This window comes from Phaethon lepturus, unplaced genomic scaffold (assembly GCF_000687285.1).
Source record: "Phaethon lepturus isolate BGI_N335 unplaced genomic scaffold, ASM68728v1 scaffold15173, whole genome shotgun sequence".
Classification (NCBI taxonomy): Eukaryota; Metazoa; Chordata; class Aves; order Phaethontiformes; family Phaethontidae; genus Phaethon; species Phaethon lepturus.
This window is the reverse complement of record NW_010527073.1, coordinates 1,646-25,272: the sequence shown is the minus strand read 5'-3', so window position 1 is coordinate 25,272 and position 23,627 is coordinate 1,646. Positions and strand designations below refer to the sequence as shown.

Here is a 23,627-nt window from a genome sequence, read left to right as displayed (position 1 = left end):
TGGTGGTGCGGCTGCTTGCTGCTACTGGCAACAAGGTCCGAGACATCTGACTCAATGCTTGCTCCCTGTTTCCGTGCAGGTGCGGTAGCTTTAGAGGCCAGGCCTCCACAGTAACTTTCCTTTGATAAAAAACCCATAGCAAGGGAAGTTTTTGTCTGTTGCCTTTCCTTTTTACTCCTCCCTATCATGGTATAGAGGAAAGAAGAAGTTGGTCTCTTTTGAAACTAAAGAGTGAACAAAAAAAAACAGTTTAGGGACAAAGTTTTTAGTAGGACCTGTTGTGATAGAGCAAGAAGCAATGGTTTTAAACTGAAAGAGGTTAGATTTCGACTAGACCTAAGGAAGAAATTTTTCACAGTGAGGGTGGTGAACCCCTGGCCCAGGTTGCCCAGAGAGGTGGTCGATGCCCCATCCCTGGGGACATCCCAGGTCAGGTTGGACGAGGCTCTGAGCAACCTGATCGAGTTGAAGATGTCCCTGCTCATGGCAGGGGGTTGGACTAGATGGCCTGGAGAGGTCCCTTCCAGACCAAACTGTTCTGTGATTCTATGAAGTAAATGGAAAATGTGATACTCTCTATGCATACCAAGAGATGTTGTTAAGGGGGGAATCTTTAAAAGCATGTGTGCTACTCTTCAGAAAACCTTGTGGGAAGCTGCAAGTCTTGCCTTCTGTACAATAATCACTTGCATGTAGTACCTACATACAACATCTGTACATCAGATGTTTGCATACAATACTTGTGTGTGGAATTTCCCCACACACTGGACGTGCTGCAAGGAAAGTGCACAGGGAATGAAGTTAAGATCTATACTATCTTAAAAGTAACGTTTTCTTGTTTGGCTTGTGTCTTAAACATGTTTGGTGTATTTTCCTCTTAGAAAAAAGAACAATTATGCTAGGTGGAAGAACTAATAGGAGAAAAAAGATGAAATGTATACAGACATATAGTAACATACAGCATTTAATGTTTAATTGTATTTATAAGGCCAAAGAAATAACTCTTTAATTGTTAAGTAGTTTGCTGCAAATTTTGACAAGAAAGCTGTACACTGCCAAAAGTAATGGTTTATAACCATCTGGTGTGTTTGGTACAGGGTGGGCAGCAGTTGTGGAGGCTGCCAAACCTCTAGATCAGCAGGCGTGCAGTAAGGCCCCGCGCTGTGCCGGAGCTGTGCCAGACCAGGGCAGCGGGGCCAGGCCGGGGGACCAAGGCAAGGGCTGAGCCCCACCAGCCAGGCTTTGAGTGAGGCTACTGGGGCCTTCCTCCTGCTCAGCCCTGGGATGGGGAGCTGCGGCAGCTCCCTGCTCCTGGCCCGGGGCCACTTCTGCCGTGTTGTAAGTCTGCTGCTGTTCGGGTGTTGGCACGGGGCTCTACACGATGCCTGCTTTTGCTTTAAGCCTTAATGGTGCTAAATCTCTTGTATGGAGTCTGCTGGGTGAGTCTGGGGCTTGGACAAAGATGTCCTCATAACCAGAGGGCTTGGAGCACTGACGGGAGTCCTTCAAACTTGATGTATGTTGTTTTGTAATGTGACGGGAGCTGCCACAGTCCTGGGAAGATGGATTAGGTTGTGCCTGCTTAAGATTCAGGTCAGTGCCATGCAAATATTTCATTCAGTATCTGAACACTGGGTCTTTTAAGAATTTGCCTGACCCACATAGGGCTAGTTTTAAACCCTCTGTAGCTGGACGATAAAGTTCTGCGCTTCTTTCAAGTCACTTAATCTTGTCCGCTGTCACTGCTGCTGCTTCCCACTGAAGGACCTGCTTCCTGACTATCAGCGCATCGCTTCTCCACCGTTCCTGGGTAGGACAAGCTTTGCTCGTATACAGTGAATACAGGGATCATAATTCCTGGCTGGAAAGCGAGATGGAGTTCTGTTAGACAAGTGTGACAGCAGAAATAGTTTGATGGGATGGGAGGGTAGCTAAAGGTGATCTTGTCAAGCAGATCAGCTGTTCTGTTGTGATAAGGATTTGGTGGCCATCTGGCTGATGACAGGGTGTTCTTGTTCTGCTTTTGCCATGGTATTGTAAGCACTTGTCACACACATGAGTACTTAGAGTTTAAAAGGGGGGTGGTGTACATATCTACTCGTATATCTAACTACTCTTTTGTCATTCAGCTTTCGCAGCAATTACCAGAGCACTCTGGCTTGCCTCTGTCTAGACTTTGTTTAGAAGTTATTAATATGGCAATGAAAATTGCTAATTAATATATCGCTACCCTAAGCGTCAACTTGTCACAACATTGTCATTAGTTTCTACAAATGGTCTATTCTGTGTAGCCTAGATTCTAACATGGTAAAACTGCTTATTAATTTTTATCTTCTTTTCTTACAGTAAAAAATGGCATTTCAGAAGGCAGTGAAAGGAACTGCTCTCATTGGAGGAGGTGCCATAGCAACAGTTTTTGGCCTCTCTCAATTTTCTCAGTATAGAAACAAACACGTAAGTATTAATTATGATTTCTGATAAAATATGAAACTTAAAATCTGTTTGAGCGTATGTTAGGCTTATACGAATAGTTTTGTTTGGAAAGGAATGCCAAGAGCCTCTCAGCTTGATTTTTGTAGGTGCTAATCTGGAGGATGGCATTAAATGATGTTTCACTTTTGTAGGTCTTTAACCAGTGGGGAAGTGTGATTCTTGTAAATCATTTTTCATGTTTAAAAAACGACCTTTGTGTACCACTAGGAATTTTAGTTAGTCGCAGGAGGCGTGGAAAGTACCGATTGAAGTATAAACACTAAGTACAGTTTGGAAAGTATTTTCAAACTCACAAGCTTGAAGTGAAACCATTAGCACTACCTCTGAAAATTCTGTGCTTCAGAACAGTCATGGTGCCAGCTCTCATTCAGTTCAAAAAGCTGAAAACTCTTTGAGGATAGGATCTGTGCCAAAGAAGTCAATGGTGAGGCTGCTGGTGTTTCTGGTGGGCATTGGCCTCTGCTTGGGTGGGCAGAACCTGGATGTGGGTGAGCTTGAGGCACAGTTCAGTGCTGTCTTCCAGGTAACTAAGGCACACACATACACAGAAGAAATTCCCTGAGCAGTGAAGGATGACGTTGGAGACTTACTGTTGAAGTAAAGTAGTGGTAGCAAAAAGAGGTGCAATAGATACTGGTGTCAGTTTGCATATTGATTCTTGCCATTGTAGAAAATAGATTTCATTGACATATCTGCTCCTCAGCAGAGTCAGAGTTGCCATGCTTTTTAACTCTCTTCTTGATGCACAACCCAAGGACAAATCAGTAAAATGATCATGAATTGTGGATTGGTTTTAAGCAGAGCTGGTGTGGATCAACAACTGCTCTTTGTCTGAAAGCAGATAAATGCCCCTTATTTTAACGCAGTTGTGCTGTGCTTTAGAGTTTTATAAAATAACCATGTCTGGGCTATTAGGTACATATAAGGGAACATGTCTTCTGATCTTGTGTTAAATGTGGGCTGTGAGGCTGGCACCCTGCATTTGGCCAAAAATATTTGCAGTCAGTGTTCTGTAAAATGGTTGAAGTAGGTGTCATCAGAGCTTTGGCCTGACTTGTTTTAAGTCTGGGTTTGGAGAAGCTTAAGCCTGAGGAACAAGAGAGACCTTGACAGCCTTGAGAGGTGGGCCCATGCAAACCTCATGAAGGTCAACAAGGCCAAGTGCAAGGTCCTACACATGGGTTGGGGCAATCCCAAACAAATACAGGCTGTGCAGAGAATGGATTGGGAGCAGCCCCTGAGGAGAAGTACTTGGGGATGTTGGCTGATGAGAAGCTCAATGTGAGCTGGCAGCGTGCGCTCGCAGCCCAGAAAGCCAACTGTATCCTGGGCCATATCTAAAGCAGTGTGGCCAGCAGGTTGAGGGAGGTGATTCTGCCCCTCTACTCCCCTTTAGGGAGACCTCACCTGCAGTGCTGTGTCCAGCTCTGGAGCCCTCAGCACAGGAGAGACATGGACCTGTTGGAGAGGGTCCAGAGGAGGCCACAAAAAAGCTCAGAGAGATGGAACCCCTCTCCTGTGAGGACAGGCTGAGAGAGTTGGAGGTGTTTAGCCTGGAGCAGAGAAGGCTTCAGGGAGACCTTATTGCAGCTGCCAGCCCTTAAAGGAGGCCTACAAGAAAGCTGGAGAGGGACTTTTTACAAGGGCATGTAGTGATAGGACAAGGCGTAATGGCTTTAAACTGAAAGAGGGTAAATTTAGGTTTGATAGCAGGAGGAAATTTGTCACTATGAGGGTGATGAGGCCCTGAAACAGGTTGCCCAGAGAAGTAGTGGATGCCCCATCCCTGGAAGTGTTCAAGGCCAGGTTGGACGGGGCTCTGAGCAACCTGGTGTAGTGGAAGGTATCCCTGCTCACTGCAGGGGGGGGGGAACTAGATGATCTCCAAGGTCCCTTCCAACACACTGTTGTGTGATTCTGTGAACTACCTCCTCTTTCCTTTGAGATGGTATCAGTCTGAGCAGCTAGGTGAGCAGGGCCTCATTGTGTGGTGTTTTCTGCTTCTCACCTTGGAAATGTAATCAGTCGGCTCTTTATCTAGACAAGCTGTTACTCTGTGAACTGCTCTGGTTACCACACATTTACTATAAGTTGCCATTCAAATTGGGCAAACTGAAAATAGGAACAGAAGTGGATCTTAATGGTTTAGTTGAAGGTAAAACAGTGGGTGATGGGAGATGGTCTTCACTGAGCGCCATGAAGGCATGTATTACGTCTGAATAAATGATAATCTGAATCTTCTGGCTGTTTCTATGGGGAGGAGGAGGAATAGCAGCTGCGGTATTAGTAAAGGAAATGAGATGAGTCATTTCTGGGGAACCTAGCTGGAAAGTGGATAAGCCAGAATCCTTATGGCTTCAGATACTGTTGCAGAAAATAAAACGTAGCATTTAAAGTGAGCTTCCCATTGGGCTGCCTGTCTTGCACCTAGCTGATAATACTGTTTCTAACTCTCTCTAGAGTCTTTATCACAGACTTTTACAATCTGGCTTTATTACGGTAAGAAGTGGCAGCTTCAAATTTTAGGACTGTTAAATAAGAGAAGGAGTTGGAAGGGAAAAGTGATCTGGATAGCTCACTTCTTGTATATGCAGAATTTGGGGGAATTCCCATTTTTCTGGGAATGGATGGCCATTATGAATTTCCAGAGGCAGATTAAAACCCAAAGTTTCACAGAAGGTGATTGTGGTGTCAAAACGAAGTAACTGCTTGTTCCCTGATTTCTAAACCTATTGTGTAGGATCAGTCTACAAAGGATCTGAAAATTTCCAGCATATGTGTAAGCAAATGGATCTGTCAAGTGAACAGCATGTTGTTTTCATGTTGTACTAACTTGCACATTTCCCACGTGGTGTCCCTTAAAGCTGCTGCTTTAAACACCTAATATAGGGCAGCAGGTGGAACATAACTGGAGGGATTGACACAAAGAAGGACAGTCCATTTGCTGTGTTGACATATCTAAGCTGTGGGCATGTCCCTCAGCCCAAATGTCCTCTCTTTAATAATGTCTGCCAATCAAATATATACTAGGGCAAAGATCTTGTCTTCCTTTGCCAGTGAAGGATATTGCCCCAAGATGTGCACTAATTGGCTACACATTGTAGGAAATCTGTTGTTATTTCAAGAACAGAATCCATCACATAATAAGACAGAAATAAAATGCTCAGTTTTTTTACCCTTGACTGTACTGCTTCACTCAATGACTGCATGTCTGTGCTGTGGCTAGCATCCTGGAATTAGAGGCACCCAGTTACAGGATAAAGGCCTCGGCTGGCTGATAATCCTGAACACACAGTCTAGTTGATCTATCTTTCTTTGTTTTTCATGTTCACTCAGCTGGTGTTTGGTGTTTCTGTGAGACTTGGCTGTCCTGGTAATTCCATGGGAGAAGCTGAAGGGTGGGAAAGTTCTGGCCCTTGAGAATGGGTAGGAGGCCCTTTGGGTTTGTTCGTCAAGCATACTAGCGAGTGGTTTGCCAACTAAAAGGGATGAGTACTGGCAATTTCCGATGTTGCGATTTAAGTTGTCCGTGCTAGATTTGAGTGTCGAAGCCTGACTGTGAGGAGAATGGCACAGTTAGCATGATTAACCTTGTCTGTATGTAAACAGCTGTAAGTGTTTACGGCTTGGAAATAAAACGCTCCATTGATTCAGATCTGTCCTGGTTTTCAAGATTTTTATCCCAACTTATTTTTCTGTACACACACATATGTGCTGACCACATTTCTGCAACAGCAACTGAGGCGATATAACCTGAGAATACGTATCTACGAATGGCATATACAGGCATACAAGCAGTTTAGTAAATTGCCCTTATTGTGTGTTGGTTTTTTTTAATATTGCACTTCTGTGTCTTTTATGGTAACCTGATCACTGGGATATTTACTGAATTAATAAGCTGGGTTAGCTTAGTGCTATGTGTAAAGGAATAAGTAGGAATGACACTAATTCAAGCAAAACCTCTTTCAGTAAACACACAGGAGTGGTTCTTTCACGTTGAATAACCATTACCCTTAAGGAAGCTGGTCGAGGTTTCTGTGCAGCCTTACTGACTTAGGCTGTTGAGGGCAAATGCGTAAGTCTGACAAGGAGGCTTTTGGTTAGATGAAAAAGAAAAGCCCTTTTCCAGAGAAAAGGAGACAATTGGGGAACTCTTCACAGCAGGTAGTGCAGAGGTCTGAAGAAACTAGTCCCTCCTAAACTGTTTTTGGCTAAAGCAAAAGTGTGCGTAGACTCTTATGTATGTTTTTTTCAGTGCTACCACTGTAAATGAATTTCATCTTAAACAGTGCAGGAACTCTCAAATCCACGTGCTACCAATCCATTGACTATCAATCACGAGCTCCTGAAAAGAATTGCATCTGAGATGAAGTTGGACCCCTCTGAGACATTAAATACACAGGCCATGTACATAATTGATTGATTTGGCCTCAAATATTCAGATACCTGAATGGCAAAAGTGATACAGCCAGCCTTTGCTAGCTGTTTCGCCAGGCCTTCTAACAGTAATGGTGATAGAGAAATGGAAATACCAGTTTCTCTTGCTTCCTGTACATGCTGCCTGAATTGCTGCATTCTTGCTTTTTGTGCCTTTATTTTAATGCACCGAGGCAAGTGGGCTAGTACTACATATAATGTGGGTATACTTTGATGTGCCAAGTCTGAATTGGAGACCACTGATAATTTTACATATTTTATTTTTTCCGCCCTCCCTGTAATCATTAAGGGAAAAAGCACTGCTTTATTTTGGAGTTGTAAGAGATTGCTGTCTTTTCCTAACTAAGCCCACCAGGCAATCCTCCTCTCTTTCTGGTGTGTAAGTTGGTCAGTAGGAATCACTCATCAAGGTGAATCCAGTAGCGTGTGGTAATATGCTAATGCATCAGGGCCTGCTTTTGTTTTTTTGTTTTTTTTTTTTTAAATTGTTTGTTTGGGGTGTTTTAAATGAATAAGGATGACGAATTTGACTCTGCAAACCTACCTGGGGATTTACATTAGCAAATTAACAAGAATGCTTGCTTATGGATTACTAGATCACTTTATAACTTCATGATTGAATTCAAACTGCCAAACTAAATTTCCTCTCACTAAGAGTGTAATCAAAACCATTCAAGGAACTCTTGCCTGAGAAATTGTAGATATAAACAGCAATTGCTTATTTCAGTAAACATACTTGTTCACTGCCAAACTAATCACGTTATTGCAGATGGAATCCCTGTATGCAGCTTTTCTTCACTCTCACATTTAATTGACAGCAAGATGAATCATATCTATATCAACTCCTAGTGCGCTAATCACTTTCCTTATATTTCAGTGCTAATCTCGAGGCTCTTGCTATACCAGTCGCTAGCTGCTTGGGACTCTGGTCGATGTCTTACTGCAAGCCAGTTGTTGACATAATGCATTTAAAAACAAACCAAAAAATAAGGTCAAAACCGAATTATGTTAATACTTCTTGAACTCCGAATTCTGTTGTTCTTGTATCCTCTTATTTTCCCAAACTTAAGTTGTACACTTCGAAAATAGTCACTTCTCTTGCTGAAGAAGGCATGTCTGGACAGATAGTGCAGAACTAATTTTGAGATGAGGATTTTCACTTTTTTAAAGTTTAAGAAAGTTGAGCATATGTAGCTGAACTTGATCAACTGAAGCACATGCAAGACTAAGCCCTGGGTGGTTTTCATCTTCACAGTTTCATTCTCATTGCTGTTGTCTCCAAGTCACAGGGTGATGCTTAGGGGAGGTGGGAAATTGGCATCAACTGGCTGCCTGTGCCCACTGTAATGGTACAGTGCTAAAAAGCATGCTTAATGCCACAGCTGACCGAGGGAAAAACAGAGACTGTGTAGGAAGCCAGACACTTCCGCTTGCTATGCAACCCAGAAAGCTGCAGCGTTGTCACAGTTTTCAGGTATTCGAGGAGGAAGAACCTTTCATGTGCTGCTTTCTCATCCCCTTTCAGGAGGGGAAGCAGTGCAGAGCTGCTGCTGGAGGCAGTCAGAGGGGTCACAGCAAAGCTCTGCAGAAGCACAGAGGCAGGAGGGTTGTCTTTACAGCCACGGAGGAAGGGGTGAAGACAGGAATGGCTGGATCCTCTCAGTGTCTCCCTCCTTGTGCCCATTGCTCCCTGGGAGAACGTATTCTGGAACTGCATCAGTGTACCATACTCCAGGGATATAAAAGTTTCCACTGTACTTCGGGGGATATAAAAGTTTTTAGCACTGCTAGAGATGAGTAGTCTGGGGAGAGAGCGGGGCAAGAGGTGAAAGCGAGTGGGAATGTACAGAATTCATTGGCTAGAAGAATAATGTGGAAGCTGAATTTCTCTGAAGTGCCAAAAGTTTGTACCTCATCTGGTGATCTTTGCCAGCTGCCATGTGTTAGTATGTAGACCTGTGAGAGCAAGGGGAGACTAATTGTGAGGCTTATCAAGATTGACCTGTCTGCTGCACTTTGACTCAACCTCACCACTGTCCGTGTGTTTGTCATAACTCCTTGAACTCTGGGGGCTGGCAGCACGTATGTGTCTATTCGAGGGTTGCGGTGGGTTTAAACAAGCCTCGAAGTAGAAGACCTTTCATTACTGTGCATTTGCAGTCTGTGACTAAGCCTGGGCTACAGTCGGTTGAGTGCTTAATGCGGCTGCTCAGGTGCCTGGAGGTGAGCCTGTGCCAATCGCTTGCTGCTGGGCCAGGGTCTGGGGCTGGCCAGGCTGGAGGTCACCCCAGTGGGAACCACAAGCACTGTGCTTGGGAAACATCAGTGGTAATGCTATAGCTTGAGTCACAATTTGACAAGTTTTCGTTGTTTTAAATATTAATTTTCAATTTCTTTTGGGGAAGGTACAAATCCTTAATATGAAGTGAAGCACTCTTTCTTGAGGCCAGCTTACCTTATTGATGGTGATTGAATTGTAACACACGTGCAGTGAAAGTGGTTGCTGCTATCCTAAGTAATTTGCATGAGCTACTTGCATTGTGGTGAATATAATCCTTAATCATTAATGATTATAATCATTAATTATCTTTTGAATATGCACTTCCTTTAGACATGGCTACTAGTTATTAGATTTTATTTTCAGTTGTATAGTAATGATAGGAACATTGAGAAATAACGCATTTGAATCTTAATGCTTCTGAAGAATGAGCAAAAAACTTTGAACAAAAATATTTAGGTTGTATGCACCATATAATCTGAGTTCAGGCTTCTTGTGTGTGGCTGTATTGGCTGTTAATTTACAGTGGACACGTTGCAAGAATAGCTTTTACCTTTCTCACAAGGTCTGCTAACAGACCTCTACCACAACCAGTGAATTGCTTGCTAAAGAGGAGCTACACCATTTGCGTAGCTAGTCATGGAAACCTGTTCAGCTGCGCATGTGAACAGATAGTGACTGAGTTACCTTCTGTCAGTCAAGCTATTTTAATCTGGCAGGTGTATATTCCCTCATCATTGATTGCCAGGGAAAGTGGCTGGAGCTCCTAAAACCTGGAGGTGGCTTATATTAGCAGAGAGCTTTTCCTAACTGTAGTGATCTAGGAACGTCTGTCTGGGAAACTCAACATGTGGGCTGAGTAATGATAAAACACTGAGGCAGGGTGAACGGTGCTGTGGTAGTGTGTTTGCAGCGTGAGACTGGGCTTAGGAGCTATTTCTGTGGGAACTGTAATTCCCTGTTAACAATGGAATAAGCAATACAGTTACAGAAACAACTGAACAACTTGCCTAGTTCAGTTTATTCAAGGAGCACCAGGAAAGGTTTAGATTGGATATTAGGAAAAATTTCTTTACAGAAGGAGTGGTCGAGCATTGGCACAGGCTGCCCAGGGAGGTGGTGGAGTCACCATCACTGGAAGTGTTCAAAAAACTTGTGGATGTGGCACTTTGGGACATGGTTTAGTGGGCACAGGGGTGTTGGGTTGACGGTTGGACTCGATGATCTTAACGATCTTTTCCAACCCTAATGATTCTGCGAAATAAAAACTTACATGAGACCTTCCTTGCACATTGTAAGCAGTGGATGGAAAGAGATTAGACAAATTGTTCTAGATGATAGAAGAAAGTAGTATTTTGTGTTTTGTCACTTGAATTTAATTAGTTTAGTTTTTCCTGTGTGGGAGATCTGGAAGCTATTTTACACCCGTTAAGTCTGCCATTTGAACTAAAGACTGGTTTATGCCCAGATCTTAGACTATAGGTTTTTCCTGTGTCAAAAGCGTTTATAATTTTCAGGAAACTCTGAAAATGTTAATCATTAATTTCCTGTTTGTTTATTTTGATCCATTCTGAATTGGCCAATTAGTTCTTCTGTCCTGGTTTGCTCATCTGTGTAGTGTAGGCCTTTATTTGTTTTCACATAATATATTTCAAATCAGTAGTGGTTAAAACATTTCCTTTGGAAGTGCTAGGTACCAATAAAAGTACTTCTCTCGATGAAACGAAATTCAGAGCACCAAAATCTGGTTATTTCTGAAAGAGATGGCTCAAGTGATGTTCTGAAGGTTGTGGAGGCTCTACTGCCGGGCTAGGATGTTCCGGCTCGGTGGCCAGTACCTCACTTCCCCTTCTTATATTGGAAATGCAGGTGCTTTGTCTGCTAGGTATGCTTATGTACAAGTGATTACTCTGTTGTGGAAAAGATGGGTCCTTTGGGTCTGTAAAAGTAGTGGTCAGAGAAATTCACTGACTAGTTTTGTGCAGAATGAGGGACAATGGTGAAGATAATTTGGGAGGACAAGAGCTGGAACAAAAAGCAAAGCTAGAGCTGAAAGCAGAGAGAAAGCAAGCATGACTTTTGTGGTCTTGTACCCTATTTAACTGTCTGAATAACTATGATATCTGCCTACAGCCCATTCTATATAAAATCAGTGTGATGAATATGAACCCACAGTGATGGCACTCATAACATTATTATTATGAAGTATGTGACCAGTAATAGAGTTTGGGGATTCCTGTGACACTAAAGGTTTTCAGAATTCAGTTTAATTTAATGTTAACTGAAGAGATCCTTCAGAAACTGGTTAAAACCTTAAAATTTAAACCATGGTCCATATTAGTTGACTCAGCAAGGTGACTTTCTCATCACAGCCACTAAATGGAGAGCAGCACTGGCTCATGGAATATTAGGTAGAGTAGCAGGGAGATTCGCAAAGCCATTCCAGTAAAATCTGAACTTGTCTGGAAACTGCCACATCATTAAGTTTTGTAATTTTTTTAAAAAAGTTGTATTTTAGCATGCTGTAGGATATGAATTGCTTTGCTGATAGGATTTTTAAAAAAGGATATGGAAATAGTGTTTCTGTGGTGCTTTAGTATGCTGTATTTGACAGTAAACCACATAGTCTCATTAGCCTCATCAAATTTGAGCTTATATTAATGCTACTGTATCTTTTTAAATTAATTTAAAAATGTAAAAATGTACATTCATCTTTAAGTCTTTTTGCTTTGGATTTTTTTGGTAGAGAGCTGAGAGCCTAACCATGTATCTGTTTATGAAAATACTTCTGAGCATCCTGTAACATTTGACATAGCAGAAGGCTATTCCTAGAAACGATTAGTATAGGTGGTAGCACTAGAGTACTGCATTACATTGAAGTAGGCAAGATTAAGTGAATGTGTGCTAATGCTTTATGGTTTTAGTACTGTTTGTCGCTCCATAATGTTTTGTTACAATACTATTATTAAATATAGGTAAAGTGACTGGGAATATTTGAGTTTACCTTTATGGTTATAGAAAATACTGTGATTTGGCTGTGTGTTTGGCTGTGTGTGCATATACACAATAAATACAGAACCTCATGTATTGTGGTTAATCTTTGTAGGGTGCCTTTGTGCATGTTCAAGCTGCAGAAGCTGTGACTGTTCCAATAAAGAACCATTTCCCCACAAGGGAACAACAAATTTTGGCCCTGCAAACCACAAGTGAATTTGATGTCCTTGTTATAGGTGGAGGAGCAACAGGATGTGGCTGTGCTTTAGATGCAGTCACTAGAGGTAAGGCTTGACAATTTAATTGCATTTTTATTTTTGGATTACATGGTTTATAGTAAATTTATCAGATTGGCTTTTCAAAGGTACTTTAAAATAGAGGTGTGCTCTGAATGCCTGGTTATAAGACTTCCTTCTGTTCTCAAAAGGTAAAATGAACTTGAAGAAAAAATGTTGTTGCATTTTGTTGTTTCAGCAGTCTTTATTGTCTAGGTGCTTGTATGCAGTTGTCTAACAAACCTTTTTGCTGGATTGGATGTTCCTGGATGGGACTTCTCATGCTCTGTTGTTCCTTACTTGGTGGGTTTATCTGTAGTCACATTTCAATTGTTTGTGCAGGAGAATATCTGCAGCAAAGAGAAGACAAGACTTGCACAGCACTTTTAGCAGTTACTTGGAAAGGGCCAAGCATGAATTCTAGATGAGGCACAGTGGCTCTTCAGCTCATATTTCTTGTAACATGAGATATCTACAACTTCTGATATTGCATTGTAGCTGCTTAGTGTATTGAGGGTTTGGAGAAGTCTCTGGATTTTCAGTTAGAGGTACTACCACCATTCAGTCTGAAGGTACATACAGTAGTTCTCTACTCAGATATCCCCTCCTTTGGGGGATTAACTGGTTAAGAAGCTACTAGAAGCAGCAGAACTGATGTTAACTTTATTGCGTAGCCTTAACTTGTGGAAAGCCTAAGGTAAAATGAGTTTAAGCTAATGCTTTTTACCTGACTTCCACAGGAGGATGAGAATTTGTATGGTGACAGTCAGTTGTGGCTCAGTAGATGTGCAGATGTTGCCCAATAGCTCATGCAGTTGGTCAGATGTGTGAAAAACTCTGTTCAGGGAGTGAAGAAGCAGGACGCTAATGACCACTCTGTGTCATCCACCTCACGCAGTAACCTTGAAATTGGCCAACAGGTTCAATCAAATTTGGCAGTTCTCAAAGGGAATGTATAATTTTACAAATCTAGTGAAAATAGATCTTCAGATACAGAGATAAGAATGCATGGGTAGTGTTTCTGTGGGAGAGGCTGTAGCATCAACTCCTGTTCTATTAAGATGCTATATGCCCCCACAATATCATATTTTTAGCCAAAAACCTGTGTAAAAGATTTGTGAGAAAAGATTTCTTTGGTATGGAATATAAGACATAGTAGATAGCCATTAAAGTTCTTCAGGTTCTTTAAGCTGTGGATACACCTCAGAAATAAGAGGCAAAACCTGACTCGAGGAGTGTTTTGTAGTTTGATTTGGAAAATACTTGTCCAGAAGGTGTGATAATTTTGAAATGGATAAAGCAGTAAGGTCTTCACCATTGGTAGATGCATACAAACTCAAATCTGGTTATTTTTCCTGTATTATTAAAGATAACGGGATCTTTTCACTTCTCTCTGCTATGTTGTGGTAGAAAATGCAGTTGTAAAGCACACGAAGTCATTATAGGTAATCTATGTTTAACTTTTTACTAGATATTCTGATTATATCAGTAGATTTCTGAAGTGTGAAATATTCCTAGGCATTTCATTAATGAATTGTGTATTGTTGATGTTCATTCATGGAACTTGCTCTTTTGTTATGTTTGCTTCGCTTAACAACAAATTTTGCTTTTCATGTGTTTAATATATCTTAGCCAAATTATTTCTGATTGTATCTATTAATCTTCAGTCACATTTGACAAAAATAAATTACTCTGATCTTTGGAAGTTACTAGTAATAATTGCTTTGTTTTTTTTTTAAGGACATAAAAGTTTTGGTAGACCAACAGATGTTAAAATGTATGTTCACCAACCAATAAGATAAAGCACCCCCCAAAGAGCGTGAAGGAAAGACCCAAGGGATAACTTCTGGTGCTCTTCTCCTTGGCTATGCCTTGTTATGTTGTTGCTGTTGGTTTTGGTAGCAATGTCACTGAATTTAATTTACTTTTTGCCTTGCCTGCCGAACTTTAAAATTCTGCCAGTGATGGAGGGGGTCTGTTATGTGGACTTCTGTAGGAAGTCCTTCCACATATGTTTATACACTGAAGATGGCCATATACTTGTCCTGTGGTGCTCATCTTGGTTGGGTTTACTTATGCTGGGTGTTGGAAGTCAGTGGTGGTTGTCATGCAGATATGTGCCAAAGGATGTGTCCAGGCTGTTGCCTGTATCTTACCACTAAAAGGCATCAGTTCGCTGCAACTTTTCCTTTCACCTAACTTCCATCACATAACCCGATGTCAGTATCCTTCATGAAGAAGATGCCAGCATTTCTCTTGTACAAGGGATGTACTGTAGACAGCATTGGGGTATATGGTTTCATAGTGACTTCCCTGTGAAGTGGTGTGCCTTCACCCATGGAAAGCTTTTTCCTGGCTCTCAGGGTAACTGGGAACACAACTTGTGCAACAAACGTGCCAACCTTGTTCCAAGTGTTTGTTAGAATAAGCATTTTAACATTCATTGTACAGCACTTTGTGTGACCGTCTGTGAGCCACGTGGTTATCCCTTCCTTGTGCTAGTCAGACTGTCAATGCTTGCCGGTGTCAGGGAACATGCGTGCACATTTTCGAGTAAATGTTTTTCTGAAATACTTAGTCATGTCTTGTAGCAAATGTTTTGTGTGCATGCCCTTTGCATATGTGATGTGTAAAAGGGGGATGTCTGTGCTGTGTGAGCACTGTAGTATCTGCACAGTAAGTACATGAACTTACTTTTTCCCTTTGCTACACTTCCTAGGTAAGCTACAATATTTTGTATTAAGCCTCAATTATCAATTTTATGCCTATGGCAGAATTCTATATACGTGTGCTATATATGTCACTGGTGAGCTCTCCCTGAGCGGTGAGCATGCCCATGGCTGGCGCTCTGCTGGTTTTTGGGCACCTCTTAATCAGACTGTAAGTAAGCAGACAAAGATGCCAGTTGTCTGCCTCTCTGGTATGCTGTTTAAATTGTTAGTGTAGTTTAGAGGTTTAGAGCTCTCTGCTGCAAAGAGTTAAAAGTATTCATGAAAATATTCTGTTCCTGCCATGAATACAAACTATAATTTGCTTGAGGGAGCGTGGCCCCTATAATGTACTGTAATGCCTTTCTATTGTGAAATATCCAGGTTTTAATGTGCTTCTGTTTAAGTTCTGTTTTGACTTTTCCCTTAGGAAGGAGGCTAAAATTTTTCATTACAATATAGACAGTGCGCTGCACTTTGAATACAAATTTATCCATGTATAGAGTAATTTTTCTTGTGATTGTCTCTACCCTAGAGAAGTGTCTTTAATGAATTACATACAAATTGTGTAATTTAAGAAGTTAATTTGGTTTTCTGGTAACACAGGTCTAAAAACAGCCCTTCTAGAAAGAGATGATTTCTCATCAGGGACGAGCAGCAGGAGTACTAAATTGATCCATGGTGGAGTGAGATATCTTCAGAAGGCCATCATGAAGTTGGATTTTGAGCAGGTAATTGTTTATGCTGGTTGTTAAGCAAAAATTGCTAGTAGAAACTTCCCCTGTCCCAATTATATCCGAGTCTCCTTCTTATTTTTTTCAATACTTGACTGTTGTAGTCCACAGAAAATGTCTTCTCTAGTTGAGCTTTCCAGACTAGGGAAATCGGTGCTGCTGCCTTTTGCCAAATTCTTTTATGGGCAGTCTAATTGCCGTACAGTGTAGACTGTGTATATTTTGCGGAGGGCAGAGACAGAGCTGACTTCAGCATAAAAAGAGTTTCCTACCTGTCATGATCAGAATTTGAGGGAGTGGTTGTCTTGTTTGTTTTGGCATGGGGAAGGAAAATATGGTAGATGAGTGATTATATATCAATGCTTTTATGTATTCTAGTGTTGGTGGAAGTGTGATATTCTTGTTTTGAGAAATTGATTTATCTTCTCATTGAAACCTCTCTAACTTGAAGTATGTTTTAATGGTTACAATACTGCTATGGAAATGGTGACTTCTCATGGAAAAAATATATTAAACATGTAGTTATTCAGCTATAGAAATCAGCCTTCTTTCTTGCCAAAGAACAACTTCATATTGATTTGTATTGATTGATTTGGAGAAGAACACTTCTGCATTTGCAACTCGGAGTTAGTGTGGGATTTAATTGTGGGAATCGGCACAGAAGCTATACCATATCAGTTCTAACCCTCCTTAAGTGCTTCCTGCCCATAGTTAGGAGTAACACAGTTTGTTGCGCTTTACATTCAAATGAAAAATTATTCAACTGACCTGCCAAGATATCCAAATGAAACTAGTTAAACTTAATTTTCTTGGGATACATTTTCCTTAACTTTTGAATTTTTTAGTAAATCTCAGTGTGTTTTTTGAAAGAACAGTAAAAATTAGGTGAGGTATTTGCTTTGATAAACAGTTTGCTTAATGTTGCACATGGAGACAAAATTGAGTAACGTGAGATTCACATGTACACTTCTGTTTTTCAGTACAAAATGGTGAAAGAAGCACTTGAGGAGCGTGCAAATCTTCTTGAAATTGCTCCTCACCTATCAGCTCCTTTGCCAATAATGCTACCTGTTTACAAGTAAGCTCTGCTATAATATCTCCCCTTTACCATTGCTTTTGACAAGCAAGCTATTTCCCTGGAGAGGTTTTCAGGTGCATCTTTCCAAGCATGTCTTTAAACCTCCCACAAGTCAGGTTTTTGTCCTCCAGGAGGTGAGATGTTGCCGTATTGTAGAAGCATGGAATTCTCTTATGGCACCAACCAGCTATCTAGGAACACATCGCGGACTTCAGCTTTTCAGTGCACTTCTGCCACTCCAGCGGAGGGGAGTTTGCAGCTGGAATGAACTCTCATTCCCAGCATGTTACTTGCTATTCTTTCCAGTGCATCCTTGTCTTCAACACATTCTATCATAGTGTGCTTAGCAATGTGCTGTTTAGTCCTTACAACTACCAGTGTTCAGTGCAGTAATTCAGTGCATTTACCTTCCACAGTACGTGACAGTTTGGTGTTGAGAGAACAGTTTGCTTCTCATATGAGAAAGACTTTAAGTGATTTGGGGTAGGTTTTTAGGTTTTAAGAACAGTTACCCACTATTAACAGGCTACTTAGAGCAGGGAGTTTTTGCTGAAGGATCTTAATGTATGGCTTTATTCCTGCCTTAGTAGAAAGGGCTTGTAATAGCTGGAGCTCATGTAGGTCAGTGATTCACTGCAGTTTTTTGGTCCTGTTTGTGCAGGAGGCATTAGTCAAGGTGTGCGTTTGAGGAACCCTTTCAGCTTGCACTTATAGCCCAATTCTTCCTTCAACACATAGCTTTAATATGTCACCTTACACTGAAGTACAAAAAGTCAGTTTGTTTATTCCAGAATTAAGATCACAAAGCCTTGAATCTGCTTAACTAACTGCAATGAATAGATCAGTTGAAAACAGACGTTAACAATACACAAGTTCTTGCACATTTACATTATATTGTGATACCATGAATTTGTATGTACAAAGTAAAAGTGGTGTAATAAAACATACCGTGTCACTTAACATGTTCTATGTCACAATAACAGTGTGTGCATGCACTTCTAAATTTTCTTTTTTTAATTTCACTTCATGGGGATTTTTTTTTTTTCCCTGCAGATGGTGGCAGTTGCCATACTACTGGTTTGGAATAAAACTATATGACCTCGTGGCAGGAAGTCAGTGTCTGAAAAGTAGTTATGTCCTTAGCAAGTCAAGAGCCTTGGAGCTCTTTCCAATGCTACGCAAAGACGAGCTTGTTGGAGCTATTGTCTACTATGACGGTATGTTGCCTTTCTGTGCTTTCATTATTACATTGTGCTGTATTTTGAGGGGGGAGAACACAAGTATGCAACTGTAGATCATGTACGTTGACTTTCTAAAGGGAAGAACAATGAGATTCAACTTGCATCTTAATTTTTCTACCGAATTAATGCTTATGTTTTTCATGACAGTAACTTAGTGGATGTAGGAGAGAATATATTAATTTTCTTGGCTAGTAGGTAATAATGATATGTGAAAGTGTTTTAGTGTTCTGGCGATTCCCTACAACTCTTCAGCTGTGCATGATTCTGCTATACTGGAGAGGCTCTTTCTGCTGCAAATACTATACGCATGTGGAACTGGATGCTTCAGCCTGTTCTGGCTAAGTTAAATATCCTCATGACAGACTGAATGGTACAAACTATTCCTAATTAACTTTTTTTTTTTTAGAAATAAAGTCAATGCCCCTAGTATCAAGCATACTTTATACAACACTACTTGCAAGTGTTTGGACACTTTTCAGACTGAACACTTTTTCTGAGGTACCACAAGTCAAGAAAGTATGATCATTCTGGTAATGTTAAACGGTTTTCTGCAGCACTTCCAGTGTGTAAATAACTTCAAACCTATTTAGATGATCTGGCTTCTGGCTGTGGTTCTTGTATTGGGCTGGATGAGGCCTGGATCAATTACTTTTTGAATCACCAATAGAATTGGTTGCTCTGCAAAGACAGTGTTCATTGTAATTCTAATCAAATACCAGAGATTGCTGTAACACATAAATGGTTACTGTTAAAACCCCTTTAAATAAAGGGTTTTAAATTTGTGGGAGGAAAAATGCCTCCAGACAGAGTTACTTAATCTATTGTATCACCTAGTTTTAGGTATGTTTGTGTATAACACACAAAATCAGTGTTTGTGTATAACACACAAAATCAGTGGGAGAAAATAAAGATGCTTTCTGCAAGTCTTTTGATGTTCATTCAAAACAGAATGATGATTTAATAGAACTCATTGCAGTCATCTAGAAATAGCAATTTTCACATTCAAGATTGTTCATGTGTATTCACGTTTGGAAGGAGCATCACTCTTGTTTCTAATTTAAGAATGGATAAGCCTTTTTGCCTTGTTCTGTGAAATAAGTCTGGTAATAAGTCCATGGCATAGCTGTATAGCAACAGGTGCCGCAGTGGATCTGCCAAGCAAAGAATTCCTTAACTCTGTCCCTTCAGTCTCTACAGATGCACAAGGCAATCTGAGACACAATTGGTGAAGGTTGGCTTACTTGACAAACTACTACCTAGAAATTTGTTTGTCCAGAATGTTAGCCTTTGTGTTGACGTACAAGTATGCAAACCGCTGTATCTCAGTGCTTTCTAATGTAAGGCAAGTTACATCTCCCAGCTGTCAGAACTTCAATATTGGAAAAAATACTGAACTACTACAAAACTACTACTACATTTCTGAATGCTGCAAAGTTCTCAACTTAAGGTGGAGTACCAGGGTATACTGTCATAACTGTTTTCGTGATGCACTTGGTGACATTGGCATATCTAGAAGATGGAATTTTTTTTTTCTTTGCATCAGACTTCTATGCTGTTTCACAATGTGTTTTTAATTAGATTGGTATTCCCCCTTTTTCAATCGTCTTCCACTTCCTTTTCAAGCAGAAAGTTTTGGTAAACTTTCTTGGTAATGGGGCCTGTAAGGTAATAGCAAAATGTTAAATTTGTTCAGGATAGGGCAAAAAGCCACAGATTGTTTGCAGGCTTGGAGGAGCCCTCCAAAGAATACATAGCTTAAATGCTGCTTTACTTCAGTAGTGGTACAGTTCTAGTTAGTTTTTACCTGAAGATGTAGTTTTTGACCTTTTGGCAGGCAGAAAGGTCTTCACAAAAAATTGATTATAAAGGTAGTTCTTTTCCCTTTTTAGAACTGCATTTACACTATTCATCAGCTTATCAATAGGGGCTTTTGTACTGGGAAGAAGCAGGAGGGACTCTGGAAACACACTGGACTCAGATAATATTTATGAGGCTTCTGGCGAAAGCACATGTTGATAATTGCAAGTTGTCTCATACAGAGCCCAGCAGAATGGAAAAATATATATATGTGTGTGTGTAGGTTCTCATTTGGGAGTAAGGTGAGATTTAAAGGATGGACTTGATTTTTTTACCTGTCTTTAATGGAGACTGTATCTTCTCTATTTAATTTTTAAGATCTGGAGGAATTAAGAGGTTATTTAGAAGCAAAACTTGTTACGGGATTATGTGGTATTTTTTGTATACTGTAACAAGAGCTGCTGTAAATAGCATACATAGAAGCAATTCAGATTTATTTTTTCATTATCGTAAGCTATCCCTTAGACTGTTTCAAGGGATCCCAGGAGCATGCAAGAAGAAAGAAGTGGTTCTCTTAACTGTAATTATACCTCTTATAAGAGCACTATAACTTGAAATCTATTCATAATATATTGAAGTTTTTTTCTAATTAAATAGATAATTTAGGTGTATCATAGCTATTTACTACTCCACCATTCTAAAGATATAGATCTATAAGATAACCTTAAAATTAGCCATCAAGTTTCTTGCATGAATTATTGTTTTAAACAGCGTTGCAATAAATGAAAACTCAGCACCAAGGTGCCATGTGGTCTTTTAGTGGAAAACATCTGAGCAGCAATACAGTGCAGAACTCTGTGAAGGACTGAGACACATCTCTGGTGGTTTTGTTGCCTTCCCAAGCAATAGGAAAAAACCCCGCTCTCTGCATATTGGAAACAAAGGAGTGTCAAATAGAAAAAAAGGAAGTGTACAAAATACTGAAGAGCAGTTTAATGGAGAAAGAAGATTGTGTAATCACTCTGTTTATTCATACAAGTTTCATAAAACCAGGTAGCTGGCAGAGACTCTTAACAATTCTCCTTCAGAGGATCAGCTGCAATGCTAGCAGGGCTCTCAAACTAATTTGGTGAGAGATATTAAAAGTAGACCTGAAGTTTTGCTGCCAGTGAAACTACTTGTTCATGCTTATCTGGCCTTATTTTGCTTTACTTAAAAGACTACAGCTTAGTTATCCCCATTTTTATGCCAAATTTAAAGAAATGGTGTTTTGCAGTGACAAAATTTTTAAACTCTCAAAGCTCCACCAAACCTCAATTTCCTAGAATAATAAAGTGGTTCTGAAGGACTAAAGTATCAAATTTGTGAGTTCATAATATACCTTTGGGTACTTTGAGGCTGCACCTAATCCAGAATAAAAACTTCCCATCTACAATGTTAAATCAATGCTTAACATTCCACATTCCAGAATTAAATTTTGTCTGTAGTGACTCCTCTGCAGGTTAGCCTATGGCCCATGTGTAGATGGGCTCACGCTGTGTTGTAACAGATTAATTATTTTATCGTGATCAATTAACCTATATTCTGTACACGGTAAATTTGTTTTAAGTCATAATGTTTCAGCAAGCACACTTTAGATCTTGCGAATTATTATACTTGAATTTTAGTGATATACTTTCATACCCTAAATCTGGAGGAAGGGAGGACAAAATGGAAAGGAAGTTGAACTTAAAGTATAGGAGCGGATGATAAGCTTGAATTAAACTCCTTTTAGTTCTTCCAGAAGGATTAATCATAAAATTAAAAAAAAAAAATGGTGAAAATATATATATGTGTTGTATAGTAGGTCATATCTTTATTTTCTCTGTCTTCCCTAAATAACGAATAAATAAATTGGCCCGTTAAGAACGGCATGTCTTAACTGATTCTGTATGTGCAGAGAAATTTAGTTTTATCTTGTTTTCTTGCTTTTCTCTATTCCTGTGTCTATCATACTTTCCTTGTATCTGTAGCTGTTAATAGCACCTACTTGCTGCATCTCACTGTTTGGCATGTTGATCACCACCACCAAAGGGAACAATTAAAAACATTCATTATGTAGGTTACTTTTTATTTGATAAAACCACCTGCCCAGTTATGACTTATTGGTGGCGATGTTCTTCTGCAAAGGAAAGATCGGGAATGCTTTTGATTTGTTTTGTAATTGTTAATCAAACTAGTGGCATGTCAAATAATCCATTATTCATGAATATGCTGTGTTCTAAAATGTTGCTCTGGTCTTCTTAATTACATTTTAAAATTGTTTATACAGGCAAAAAAAAAAAATGGTACATTATAAATGTTGGAACTACCAGCAACAGCAAATCACAGACTTTACCAGAGGCTATTCTTGCTCTGTCTCAGCATCAGGAAACTAAAGCATATGTTGGATGTTAGCCTGGGTGTACACAATGTGTCCTATTTATTCAAGGTTTTCTTTGAAGCCACAACTTACAAGTTTGTTTCTTAGGGGTACATGTCAGACTTCATTTAGCATTTGTTGGTATTAGGATACTCCTGAATAGCAAAAAGGCAACATTTTGGGGGAAGAACGTGGCTGCTATCTGAGCAGTGATCTGTCAGTTCCACTTATGTAGCTCAAGGAAAACTGGAGAAGAGGCACTATGGAGAAGCTGGGCTGAGACCTCAAGATCATAGGCAGAATTATTTTAAAGCACTTTAAATGGAAGAATTAATCTCCATTTAAATTATACATAGTTGATAATGTTTTTTCTAGTTTTTAACATAAAAACAGAGATCAAACTGGCCAGAATATTTCAATTTAAAGTGTTTAGAAATTCTAAGTGGCACAAATCTTTTTAAGGTGTATTATTTTTCTACTTCTGGGTGCTTGTAGACTTTTTGTTGGCTCATTTTGCAAGGCAAAATATGTTTTTAGGTGTGTAAGGAAAATTTGTGTTCATGAATCAGTCACAAATTTAAGATTTTAGGGCTGCTTTGACCCTGCTCTTTTAATTTACCACTATTTTCTGAAAGCAGGAATTAACATATAGTACTCCTTGTGAGTGTTTTGCCACATCAAGGTATTTGCCTGTTTAATGTCTAGTTCCACAAATTTCCAGTATACTTGCTGCAATGTAAGTAGTTGTTCTTTATTTTTTGCATTCTCAGTATTTTTGTGTATAGTCTGTCCTGAAATATTTAATATGGAGGTTATTTAAAGGTAGAGAAAAAAGCTTTGGCAGAGGATTTAGCTTTCCTTGTTTACAGCAAGCCCCACGAGAAATCCTTCCTGGGCACACATGCACACACACAGACACACACATGCAAAAATCAATGCAAAAGAGTAGGGCATTCGTTAAGCTGTCAAAAATGGAAAAAATGCTTTTTTTTATTTAGGCTCTTGTAGCTATTTTTCCTAGAATTTGAGTGTGTCCTGAATTATGAAATGTTACAGCTTTATAATTCATATTTGACAAATTAATATTTTGAGACTGCTGAGCTGTAATAGGGGTATTACCATATTACAGATGCAGACAACTGTGTGACTCTTTTCCTTCCCTGGATATAAAAACTCTTTGACAGTTTGTCA

The 23,627-nt window shown here is 39.9% G+C and overlaps 1 protein-coding gene across 1 annotated transcript; it reads left to right on the top strand.

Annotated features, from left to right (window-relative positions):
- Positions 1 to 2,351: 2,351 nt before the first annotated feature.
- LOC104617849 (glycerol-3-phosphate dehydrogenase, mitochondrial-like) lies at positions 2,352 to 18,214 on the top strand (the record flags this gene model as incomplete). Its single annotated transcript, XM_010283277.1, has 5 exons — positions 2,352 to 2,454; positions 12,315 to 12,486; positions 15,792 to 15,916; positions 16,900 to 16,997; positions 18,051 to 18,214. Coding segments are annotated over exons 1-5 (661 nt in total), but the record flags the coding sequence as incomplete, so codon positions are not given.
- Between the last annotated feature and the right edge of the window lie 5,413 nt (positions 18,215 to 23,627).